General features: G+C 49.1%; 2 protein-coding genes across 2 annotated transcripts in view; one reads left to right on the plus strand and one right to left on the minus strand.

The window, feature by feature from the left end:
* Window positions 1-13,023, minus strand: part of LOC149330808 (uncharacterized) — a 93,218-nt gene that overhangs the window by 34,776 nt on the left and 45,419 nt on the right. The gene's annotated exons all lie outside the window — the stretch shown is intronic.
* LOC149330809 (uncharacterized) lies at window positions 1,401-1,910 on the plus strand. Its single transcript, XM_089560423.1, has one exon. It carries the CDS (start codon window positions 1,401-1,403, stop codon window positions 1,908-1,910), a length of 510 nt encoding a protein of 169 aa, XP_089416549.1.

The following is a 13,023-nucleotide window of genomic DNA, read 5'->3' on the forward strand; positions in this document are numbered from 1 at the left end:
GCCAGGAAACGTGGTTGATTTCATTTTGCGTCACTTTTTATATCAGTGCCGGCTACATCCGCCAAAGAAAGAACGCGTCTAAAAGCGACCACGACACGTGGCCGTTTCAGACGATGACGCTAAGCACGTTCTTGAGAGTAGACGACAGTGATTGCGTAGGGGAAAGAGGCAGGATAAGGGGAACGTGTCACCTATTTGCGACAAGCCTATACGGGGCCCTAGTTTTCCGCAGTTTCGTGAATAAAACTCAAAGTTATACTTCTTCGCGGAACTATGTGCCAAAAGGGAACGAGAATAGGACGGGAATGTGATTAAGGTAGTCACAGAATTTCTCATGACATGTGCCCACCGCAGTGGCTCCCGCCACTGAGCTGAAGGTCGCGGGGTCGAATCTCGGCCGCTGCGGCCAAATTTCGATGGAGGCGAAATGCAAATGCACTCTAGTGCTGTGCGATGTCGGTGCACGCTAGAGAACCCAAGGTGGTCTAAATTAATCCGGAGGCTTCTATTAAAGCGACCGTCATGCTCCCCCACCTGCATGCAGCTTCCGGACATTAAACCCCACATATATACCTGCCATACTTAACCAGCTGGGGATTGCTCCTCGATAAAACCCCGTGCCTACCACTCATGAAAGATGTGAACTGTCTTTAAGAACGAATTTGCGCTCACGTCTTGACACTGTTCTCTGCATTCACTTGACGAGCAGACTGTGGCATTGACGCGTTTTCACTTTTCTTCTGAAAGACTCCGTGATACTGCGGCGCCCTGCATAACGAATTATAAGTGGCAGTGGCAAAAATACTTGAGTAATCCCCGGTTCCTGTCAGTTGCGGCAACGTTGTAGACTTCAAGAACGAAAGCTACCAGCAGGTGGTCGCCAAACTTCCTTCACGCTGCTTCCAATCTATTGTCGTGGTCACCACAGCGCAAGCAGAATGATGCATATACTGGTTATGTCGGAAAGTGTGCTGTCATCGTGTCCAGCAAGCCCCGTTCATCGAGAGAAGAAAACACTAAACACCACTGGTTACTGAATTACAGTAGTGACCTTCAGAGGAAGGCGCGTTTGGAGTGTACAGTTCACCTAAAATAAGTTTACATTGCATTTATTTCCAACTGCTTCATATCTCGCGCAGTAGTTTGCAGGTTCTTTGCGCGTGCCTTTGTGTGACCAAACACCTTCTCACGTCCACGTGTACGTGGCGTGAAGCGATAAAAAGTTTGCGCATGCGCCGTCCACAACTCGCGCCAGTGTCGTCACTGGCTGGAACGTATAAAAAGGAAGCCGCCTTCACAATTCCTGCATACCGGCAGCAGCAGGAGGCCACGCAAGCCAGAGGGATCCACGGTCTTCGGTCTTCTTCTTCCGTCCACGAAGGTTCCACAGAGTACGAGTTATGGAAGCCATCAGGAAATGCATCTGCGGCACTTGCGAGGACTGCCTCCGCAGGTGTTGCTGCGAAGACGAACCCCAGCGGCAGGGCGATACTCAACCGCTGCACCACCCCCTGCAGGAGACCCCGCAGACGCGACGGCGCACGAGCTCGGAGAGCTCCTCGGAGTCCATCCCCCACGAGATCCCTTTGAAAGACATGACCGGGCCCGTGATTACCAAGCCTCCGACCAGCACAGGAGTTGCAGTCACTGGAGCTGTCGATGACCCGGGTGCCGGCCCATCGGGCATGTCGAAGCCGCCGGCAAAGAAGCCGAAGGCCGAGGGGCCCTTTGCAGACTTGGTCCGCACTGGAAGCGGCGGCTCCGGCACCAGCGAGGAGACCGAGCCGTCGGTGTCTGTCGGCCAGTTCGAGACTTCGGGGGAAGGCAGCGGTTCCTCCATGGGAGGTACCGCCGAGGATACGTCCACCTCCCCCGAAGAAAGTGCTGGAAAGGGCCCCGCCAAGGCTTAGCGCTAGGCGGATGAGGTCAGTGAATTCTGCTTGATCTCGTTACGTTTTTTTTTCTTTGCGATCTCGCAGTTACTTTTCGGTTGCTTTGCGTAGACTGTAACTGCTAGCTGGCTGCAGTCTCGTTCAACTTCCATTGCAGTGTGCCAAACTGTCACTTATGTTCACGTAATATGCAGTTACATCCCCGCATTGTACTCGACTGTTTAGGACGTAATTCCGTCTATCATGTTCATCCGCAGACTTTCGGGCAATTAACCATGTCCCGATGACTCCTTTGCCGACGCGTTGGCTCTATCTTCTGCTCTTCGGCCATAGGTCGGAATGGCTTTCTCGCTCCAGTGTTCGGTGTTGCAGAAAACATGCGCGCAGTTAGTTAGCCCACGTTAGCATGGCAGCGGATGCTCTCGAACCGCAATCAATAACTCTTGTCTACCATTTTCGTTTCAAGCCTGTACAGCTCTCCAGGAGCGCTTGCTGCGGTCAGTTCATTCTGCATAATTCCCTGGCTTCGGGAAGTGCCTTCTGCTTAACCTGCTCCTGTTCTCTGCCGTCGCGTTTACCTTGCTGTTTACCCGCTGCCGCTTCCTAACCTACATTTGCCATTTCAGCCCCGTGAGCTGTCCATGGCGTTCGTGACGTTGCTCCAGTCCGACCTCGTCATGTGACACCGCCCCAGCCTTTTCGCATTTTCGCCATGCTTTTTACGCTTTTCTTGCGCTGCAACATGCTTCCCTGCTTCGCTGTCCTGCCGGGTCCAGCTTTGTGTCCTCCTGCTTAGCTTTTTTTTATTCTGCTAGCTCTCGCTTGTGTGCTTTTTATCGCCAATAAAAACTTTTTGCTGCACTTTTACTTCCTGCTTGGCTGTCATTTTTCGAGCAGTCCTTTTTCAGCGACCACAGAAAAACCTGCCTCCAGTCCCACCCTCCCCCCTCCCCCCCCAAAAAAAGAAAAAAAAATAAAATAGAAAAAACGCATTTCCATCCTTTCTCCGGCACTTCTCCCTGGTCGGGTGACCTGAACAGAGCTGTTCCCAACTCTTCCCACCTTTCGTGCCGAAGAATGTTCCCCGTGAGTTCGGACCAGGCCGTGCGTTCAGCTTGTTCCACACGCCTTCTCACCTTCAGTAAGCTGTCCGGTCGAACTTATGGAACGCAATATAAACTATAAAACTACAACCAGAGTTCCCTGCCCTGATTAGGACGTCTGTCTCTTCGACTAAGCAATTTCCGCGCACGCGGTATAGCTTTCTTTTGTAGTCGATGACTGTGATTGGGTGAGCGTTAGTGCATCATTGCTGTACCTTGGCGCATTCCCCTGCCATGGCAGTAATTTTGCCTGCGGTCCTTGCAAGCAAGTTCGGAACCAGTGTCCTGATCGATACTTAGTGGGCGACTTATGCCGTAGATTAGTAACTACTGAATATTACTCCCTGCCTGCACAGAAACTAATTTCTTCGAAGTTCCCTTCTTTGGCGACTTATGCCGTAGATTAGTAAGTACTGAATGTTACTCCCTGCCTGCACAGAAAATAATTTCTTCGAAGTACCCTTCTTTAAGCTTATTGCTACAATTAGTCTTGTGGGAGACTTTATGTTGTCATGGCATTACTTCAAATTTCTTCACCCGCTTCCATGTGAGCGGTATTTAGGGCATGTAACATCAAGCACGTGAAACCCTTCGTCGACGGCAAGACTGGTGTTGATTACCGCATTGTTCTGGCCTGTGGAAAAGTGTATATAGTGCAGAAAGGCAAGTGGGTTAACAAACTTACAGGGACATAAAAACTTCCAAGGAGGAAGAGACACGGGAAGGCGTTTGGTTCTTTATCGCAGCAGTTTCAGAAATTGCACAAAACCTGCGCCGTTTGAACGTGTCACCATTTTGGGGAGGCGAAGGAATAGATATGAGCGGGAAATGTTAGAAGCGTTTCATATTGACAATGAGCAAGATAATTGCGCGACACGTTGCTGTATTTAACGAACAAGGAACGTGCCTACCAAGAGGGTAGATAAGGGTGATCAAAGCTGTTATCAATGCGCGTGTCGTGGGAGTAGTTGAAGGTGCGCATGCGTCGGACGTTTTGCGCGGCAATTGCATGCTTCAATAAAGCACAGTTGAAAGTACAGTGCCCGTCTGTGTCTAACGTCTACGCATCTTTGCATCATCTGGTCCCCTCCCCCCCGCCCCTTGTAATATTTTCAAGAGCAAGCTCTATTGCACCTCTCTGCCGAGTTCAATACCAAATTATAAAGCATAGTTCAGATACCGCTTTGAATCCCCGCGGCACCCCATAGAGGCTTAACTCACAAAGAACAAACTTAAGGTTAGACATGCGCGCTAGTTGGTTGGGCGAAGGCACAAGATACGTACACGGAGCTGACTTTAAACTATATGCGCAATAAGCGACAGATGAACACAAAAAACAGGCTCAGAAGGCAGAAATAAACGCAAAAAAAGAGTGCGATTTGTTTCATAAGTAAATAAATTGCAGAAGCAAGGACAGTATCACCAGGGAAATCATTGAAGCGCTACGAATCATAACTGCGTCTACCTGCCTTCCCTTCCCTTATCAGGAAAAGAGCTTTCGCATTTTGCCAGGTCTGCAAAATGCGGTTGGCGTCAGTTTTACTACTTGCTTGCCCACTGTACCTCTTTTTTTCCATTGCTCGGGCATCAAGCCATGCATATATAAACGCAAGTTCCCGCCATAAACGTTGTTGAAAATCGCTGCTATGTATTTGTCCCCTTGTGTCTTCGTCCGTGTCTTTTGAGCTGTTTTAGGATGTGAATAAGCCGTGGTGGCTCAGTGGTTATGAAACCTAATCATCATTTATTAACCATTAAGGGTCCCGTGGGGACATTACATAAGGGGGGGGGGGGGGGGGATACAACTGTCCAACGGTCATACATAAGAAAAGGCAAAAAAATGGAGAGAGAAAAAAAGAATAAAAACTATGAAAACTACAAAAAGCTGTTGCTGATCCGAAAGCCCCGGGTGCGATCCCGGCCGTGGCGGTCGCATTTCGGTGGATGCGAAATGCTAGAGGCCCGTGTACTGTGCGATGCCATTGCATGTTAAAATGCATGTGCATGTTAACTACTACTGTATGGATCCAATTGTGTTGGACTCTCATGGCATTATACCAATCATCAATAATTTAAAACAAACATCTTCTAGCGGAATCGATGGCATTAATAGCAAATTTCTTCGCAATACTATTCAATATACCTCTGTCATTTTGGAAAGCATATTCTCAGTCGTACCATGATGGCGTACTACCCGAGGACTGGAAAACTGCTAAGGTCATACCTGTACACAAAGCCGGAGACAAGCAGAACCCGTCTAACTATCGACCCATCACGCTCACATCAATACCGTGCAAAATAATGGAACATATAATTTTCCCTCACCTTGTTAATTTTCTTGAAGATAATAGCTTCTTTTCTCTGACTCAGCTTGGCTTTCGGAAAGGTTTCTCCTGTGAACCTCAATTACTTTCCTTTACTAATGATCTGCACTTCTACTTAAACTCCGCGTCTTCCACAGACTGCATATTTCTCGACTTCGCTAAGGCATTCGATAAAGTTAACCATTCATTACTTCTATATAAACTCAGCATTCTAAATATTGGCCCTTCTGTTCTGAACCGGATTCGCGCCTTTCTTTTTTCTCGCCTTCAGTTTGTGCATGCTAATGACACTAATTCTTCTACCGTGCCAGTTGGTTCTGGGGTTCCTCAAGGATCTGTCCTTGGCCCTTTTTACTGTACCTGATTTATATTAATGATCTGCCTGCTAGTATTAACTCTAGGATTTGTTTGTTTGCCGACGACTGCATGATTTACCGTAAAATAACTAACGATTCCGATATTCGCTCTCTCCAGGTCGATCTTAATAACATACTAGACTGGTGTCATAATTGGAAAATGGAACTAAATATTTAAAAATGCAAATCTATGAGAGTTTCACGTTCAAATACTACTTGTCCTACTTATTTTCTTCACAGTCATCCCCTTGAAAGCATGTGATCGTACCGGTATCTTGGCATACATATAACTAACACGCTGTCCTGAAAATTTCATATAGGACATATAGCATCTAAAGCAAACAAAACGCTAGGTTATCTTCGAAGAAATTTTACACTTGCTCCATTCTCATTACAATTATTATTATACACGACCTACGTACGACCGCAAATGGAATACGCTTCATCCATATGGGACCCTGGACTGACACAGGTTCTGGAAACTGTCCAGAATCGTGCAACTAGATTCATTTTAGGCAATTACCATCGTACATCTAGCGTCACCCAAGTGAAAAGGTCTTTAAACCCCCTGCCACTAGCTACCCGCCGTAAGCACTTCCGCATCTGCCTTTTCCATAAGATTTTCTACTCCAATTTTCAACTTCGCTCTGGATGGATTCAACAGGCACCGTTCATTTCTCACCGTCGTGATCACCAACAAAGGTCCCAGTGCCTCATTGTAACACAGTGACATGTGCGCAATCCTATTTTCCGCTAACCTCTAAAGAATGGAATTCCCTACCCACATCATTAACTAGCATCACTGATACAATTCAATTTAGAAGAATACTTACCACTCTGATTACATAATGATCGCTTTTGTATTTTATTGTAGTGTTGTGTTCTCCACCTACTAGTATTGTTCTTCAACTACTTTATTAATCTGTTCCGAGTTAATTTTGCTCACTTCTTATTATCTTGCCTCAGTTGTTCTATAGTTTTGTATGAATTGTGCTTTGTTTACTTGTTTCTTGTTATCAACTGCCCTTCCCCTCTGAAATGTACTTTGTACCCTGAGGGTATCACAAATAAATAAATGAACCCAAAGTGGTCGAGATTTCCGGAGTCCTTCACTACAGCTTCCCCATAGCCTCAGTCGCTTTGGGATGTTAAACCCCCATGCACCACATACAATATACAGGTCCGTCTCATCGTTTCAGCAAATTATACCTTGAAACATTGAACACAAGTTCACAACAACTTTAAGCCGCTAACCGAAACTGCGCCGCCCTGCTAAATGCGGTGCTTCGCGTGACTTCTCCGACTTATTGGCGAATCAGGAGCAACCAGGAGTCCACTTCGGGGTGGTTGGTCGACCGTTATAATGCATGCACGGCGCGAAGCACACAGGGCCTAGATACAAAGAATGACGAAAAGGCGCAAGTCTATGCTGTTAGCTGTTTTTGAAGGCGAGGTAGCAGCATCCCACCGCTACCACCAGTTGTTTAGGCCGAGGATCGGGGTCGCGGCTCGACGGGGACAGAATGGAAAGCTGACTTACAGGAAGATGTTTTCCAACCAAAAACCCTCGTTCACAGACACGTTTTCGCTTCCTGCAATGCAGCATGAAGGGTTTAGCGCGAGGGGAGATGAGTCAACAGCCCTGCACTGTGTCCTTCTTAGAAAAGATGTGCGTGGCTGCTCCCAAATCTGCGTGAACCTGAAGCCCCGCCGGACATTACCAGCTTTCGAGGTAGAGTGTAAAGGAAAGTTGTGGAAAGGTTACAATGATGCATTCCCTTGACGAGTACCTGTCTCGACCCGCTCCTGTCGTTCGCGCCTCGGCTCTATTGTGTCCTTTCAACAATTTCCCTCCCGTGCAGATAAAGTGACGTCTCTCCTCTCCCTCTTCGAAGAAGAATGCGAGATTGCGGTCTGCGTACGACGGTTTTTCGTTGGAAAATTGTAGAGGGCGCTTGCTATTCTGCAAGTTGTCTGAATTTATTTACATATTTACAAGAGTCGCGAACAGAGGTGTGACTGCATTTATCGTCTTGTTTTATAGCGTCCGTCTTCCCTAGTTTCCCTAGGTTGATGTCGCCAACGCCAGGGTGGGAGTGGCCTAAAACATTCACACGTGCGCACAAACTCGTACACCCGCACTTGTGGGTGCGCCTCCGTCACGTGTTGAGCCTGGGAGAGGAGGACGCCTTCGAGGAAATTCCACAGCGGAATGCGACGTTCTCGGATCTGCCGACGGCTCCCCCGGGCTGCTGACACATGTCTGTCAAATACATCCGTCGCTAAAGGTCGGAATGCGAGGCCGGGTAAAAAGGGCGGAAGTGGTCCTTCTTGTGGGTCCTGCTCGGAGACGCAGGAAAGTACGTTTGCCCTCTTCTCACAGTCAATTCGGCACGCCTTTAGGCAAACGTCATCGAATGGTCAGGGGTTTCTCGGAATCACCCATGAGCAACGTGGGTGCTGGCTCCTTCTTGTTAACGCCGATCTTAACACTGTACATAGCTTTTTAGAGCGAAAGCCCTCAGACTAACAATACAGTTTCGCTGAAAAGGAAAAAAAAAATGTGGTTGTAAGGGCGCACGTCTTTCACACCCTCATCTATCTTTAGCTTGAGGCCGCTGCGCGCCTCCGGTCTACGCTGAGATTTCTCTGCAAAGCCACGGGCACCGCACCCACGTGTCCTCCCCAAACACACACAAAAGCCCGGAAGTGACTTCCGGCTTTGCAGCTTCGCCGCGACTGCCGACTGCTAGCATTGCCGACCGCGGGTGTCCACGGGCACCAAGAAAGCGTGCCAGCGGAAACCTGCGAACCTTTTGAGTTCGGCGAAGGGACCTTTTGTTTGCTGGTATCATTGCCAGCAGGGAAGCATGGCGGGGCTCATTTCCTGCCTCTGTCACCAGTCACTCCCAAGATGATTCAGCAAGTGACTCGCCCTGTTGTTCCCCTAGAACTCGAAATCCCTGGAGAAGCGACACGTGGGTGCGGCGGCGAGAGTGGAGAGAGTTCGGATAGGGCGAGGAGACCCGCGTGGAGAGGGTGGACAGGAATGTTCTTTCTATATGTTTCTTTTTTTAGTTTTGCCAAGCTCTGGGTTCAGCTTGTGCCCAACCTTCCAGGGCTGTGGTTACTGTATGTTAGACTTTCATTGGTTAGCGAAGTCTAGGGCGGGCCTTGAAACATGACCGCCCTAACTTCTTTGTTTGCAAAGCATATAAAACAGCATGCAAAACCATTAGACAGCAGCCCTAGATCAGTCCAAGACTTGTGTAGTCTCGGGAAGAACTCCGTGCTTGGCGCGTGCAAGCAGAGAGTTTGACCGAGCCCGTGATTACCAAGCTGCCGACCGACACAGGAGTTGCAGTGACTGGAGCTGGCGGCGACCCGGGTGCCGAGGTTCTCGTCCAAGTTCGCGCTGTTATTCAGAAGAATGTACCAACTCGCTCAAGCTTCCGCGCTGAAGGAGAAGCCAAAGGCCAAGGGGCCGTTTGCTTGGTCCGCACTGGAAGCGGCGGCTCCTGCACCAGCGAGGAGACCGAGCCGTCGGTGTCTGTCGGGCAATTCGAGACTTCCGGGGAAGGCAGCGGGACCTCCAAGTCTTAGCGCTAAGCGGGTGAGGTGAGTGAATCCTTCTGGATCTCGTTTCGTTTCTTTTTTCTTTGTGATCTCGCAGTTACTTACTTTTCGGTTGTTTTGCGTGGACTGTGTAGTTGCTAGCTAGAAGCAGTCTCGTTCAACTTCCATTGCAGTGTGCCTAACAGTCACTTATGTTCTCGAAATATGCAGTTAAATTCCCGCATTGTACTCGACTGCTTAGGACGTAATTCCGTCTATCGTGGTCGTCCGCAGACTTTCGGGCAATTAACCATGTCCCGATGTCTCCTTTGCCGACGCGTCAGCTCTATCTTCTGCTCTTCGCCCGTAGGTCGGAATGGCTTTCTCGCTCCAGTGTTGGGTGTTGCAGAAAGCATGCACGCAGTTCGTTAGCCACGTTAGCATGGCAGCGGATGTTCTCGAACCGCAATCAATACCTCTTGTCTACCATTTTCGTTTCAAGCCTGTACTGCTCTCCAGGAGCGCTTGCTGCAGTCAGTTCATTCTGCATTATTCCCTAGTTTCGGTCAGTGCCTTCTGCTTACCGTGCTAGTATTCCATGCCGTCGTGATTACGTTGCTGTTTACCCGGTGCCTCTTCATATCATACATTTTGCCTTTCAGCCTCGTCGAGCTGTCCATGGCCGTCGCGGGCCCACTCAAATCCGGCGGCGCTCACCACGGGTACCCTCGACTACCCTTCCTCCCGAGAAGGCGCCACCGCCGAGGCGGCTCTCTCTGGACACCGGCACTCCCGACGCCTGCCCTGCCCGAGGACTACCTGCCCTCTGTCCAACGACGCCCTACCCCCCTACCGCCACGGAATGCAGGATTAAACCTTTTTGTTACGAAGACCTGCCTCGAATCACTGCCTGTAAGGAGAAGCCGAAGGCCAAGGGGCCCTTTGCTGACTTGGTCCGCACTGGAAGCGGCGGCTCCTGTACCAGCGAGGAGACCGAGCCGTCGGTGTCTGTCGGGCAATTCGAGACTTCCGGGGAAGGCAGCGGGACCTCCAAGCCTTAGCGCTAAGCGGATGAGGTGAGTGAATCCTTCTGGATCTCGTTTCGTTTCTTTTTTCTTTGCGATCTCGCAGTTACTTACTTTTCGGTTGCTTTGCGTCGACTGTGTAGTTGCTAGCTGGAAGCAGTCTCGTTCAACTTCCAGTGCAGTGTGCCTAACTGTCACTTATGTTCTCGTAATATGCAGTTACATCCCCGCATTGTACTCGACTGCTTAGGACGTAATTCCGTCTATCGTGGTCGTCCGCAGACTTTCGGGCAATTAACCATGTCCCGATGTCTCCTTTGCCGACGCGTTAGCTCTATCTTCTGCTCTTCGCCCGTAGGTCGGAATGGCTTTCTCGCTCCAGTGTTGGGTGTTGCAGAAAACATGCACGCAGTGTTAGCCCACGTTAGCATGGCAGCGGATGTTTTCGAGCCGCAATCAATACCTCTTGTCTAACATTTTCGTTTGAAGCGTGTACTGCTCTCCAGGAGCGCTTGCTGCGGTCAGTTCATTCTGCATTATTCCCTAGTTTCGGTCAGTGCCTTCTTACCGTGCTACTATTCCATGCCGTCGTGTTTACGTTGCTGTTTCCCCGGTGCCTCTTCATAACGTACATTTTCCCCTTTCAGCCTCGTCGAGCTGTGCATGGCCGTCGTGACGTCGCTCCAGTCCGACCAGTCGCGGGCCCACTCAAATCCCACGCCGCTCACCACGGGTAGCCTCGACTACCCTTCCTCCCGAGAAGGCGCAACCTGGACACCAGCTCTCTCTGGACACCTGCCCTCTGTACCAACGACGCCCGACCCAACTGCCACAGTTGCGATGTCCTGCCTCGAATCACTTTTTTTAGCTCTCGCTTGCGTGCTTTTTATCGCCAATAAAAACTTTGCTGCCCTTTTACTTCCTGCTTGGCTGTCATTTTTCGAATAGTCCTCTTTCAGCGGCCACAGAAAATCCCACTCCCCTCCCCCCAAAAAAAGGAAAAAATTCCATCATTTACTTGCTTTCTCCGACACTTCTGCCCTGTGCGTCGGGTTCGATCTGTCCGAAGTATGTTCGAAGCAGGTACTGAATTCAACGTGTTGCACAAGCCTTTCCGCCCCCCGTAAGCTGCCCGGTCGAACTTATAGCACGCAATATATAGCAGGAATGACTCTTCAGCTTTCCGCGCACGCGGTATAAAGCTTTCTTTTGTACTCGTACGACTGTGACTGAGTTGACGTCAGTGCATAATTGCTGTACCTTGGCGGATTCCCCTGACATGGCAGTAACCTTACAAGCAAGTTCGGAACCAGTGTCCTGATTGACATACTTAGTGCGCGACTTATGCAGTTAGTAGGTACTGAATGCTATAGTCCTGCCTGCATAGATACTAATTTCTTCGAAGTACCCTTCCTTAAGCTTATTGCTACAATTGTGTCACCATTTTGGGGAGGCGAAGAAATAGATAAGAGCGGGAAATCTTATTTCATATTGGCTATGAGAAAGATAATTCTGTGACACGTTGCTGTATTTAACGAACAAGGAACGTGCCTACTAAGTGAGTAGATAAGGGTGATGAAAGCTGTTATCAATGCGCGTGTCGTGGGAGTAGTTGAAGGTGCGAAGTACAGTGCCCCCCCCCCCCCCCCCCCCCCCCCTTTGTTAGATTTTCAAGAGCAAGCTCTATTGCACCTCTCTGGCGAATACGATACCAAATTATTAAACATATTTCAGATACCGCTTTGAAGCCCCCCGGCACCCCATAGAGGCTTAACTCACAAAGAACAAACTTAAGGTTAGACATACGGGCTAGTTGGCTGGGCGAAGGCACAAGATACATACACTGTGCTGACTTTAAACTATATGCGCAATAAGCAATAGATGAACACAAAAGAAGGCTCAGAACGCAAAAATAAACGCAAAAAAAGCGTGCGATTTGTTTCATAAGTAAATAAATTGCAGAAGCAAGGACAGTACCACCAGGGAAATCATTGAGGCGCTACGAATCGTCGCTGCGTCAGCCTGCCTTCCCTTTCCTTAGCTGGGAAGGAGCTTTCGCACTTTGCAAGGTCTTCAAAATGCGATTAGCATCAGTTTTATTACTTGCTTGCCCACTGTATCTCTTTTTCAAGTCCTAGGGCATCAAGCCATGCATATATAAACTCAAATTCCAGCAATAAACGCTGTTGAAAGTCGCTGCTATGTATTTGTCCCCTTGTGTCTTCGTCCGTGTCTTTTGCGCTGTTTTAGGATGTGAATAAGCCGCGGTGGCTCAGTGGTTATGAAGCTTCATCATCATTTAATAACCCTTAAGGGTCCCGTGGGGACATTATATAAGGAGGGGGGGGGGGGATGCAAGTGTCCGACAGTCATACATAAGAAAAGTAAAAAAAAAAGGAGCGAGAAAAAAAGAATAAAAACTATAAAGAAAACTACACAAAGCTGTTGCTGATCCGAAAGACGCGGGTGCGATCCTGGCGGTCGGATTTCGGTTGATGCGAAATGCTAGAGGCCCGTGTACTGTGCGATGCCAGTGCATGTTAAAGAACCCAAAGTGGTCGAGATTTCCGGAGCCCTCCACTACGGCGTCCCAATAGCCTGAGTCGCTTTCGGGTGTTAAACCCCCATGCACCACATACAACATACAGGTCCGTCTCATCGTTACAGCAAATTATGCCTCGAAACATTGAACACAACTTTAAACCGCTAACCGAAACCGCGCCGCCCTGCTAAATGCGGTGCTTCGCGTGACTTCTCCGACTTATTGG

This window comes from Amblyomma mixtum, chromosome 9 (assembly GCF_055824585.1).
Source record: "Amblyomma mixtum isolate Tamu chromosome 9, ASM5582458v1, whole genome shotgun sequence".
Lineage (NCBI taxonomy): Eukaryota > Metazoa > Arthropoda > Arachnida > Ixodida > Ixodidae > Amblyomma > Amblyomma mixtum.

Coding starts and splice junctions, on each gene's coding strand:
- LOC149330809 (XM_089560423.1), top strand. CDS start 1,401: ATGGAAGCCATCAGGAAATGCATCTGCGGCACTTGCGAGGACTGCCTC.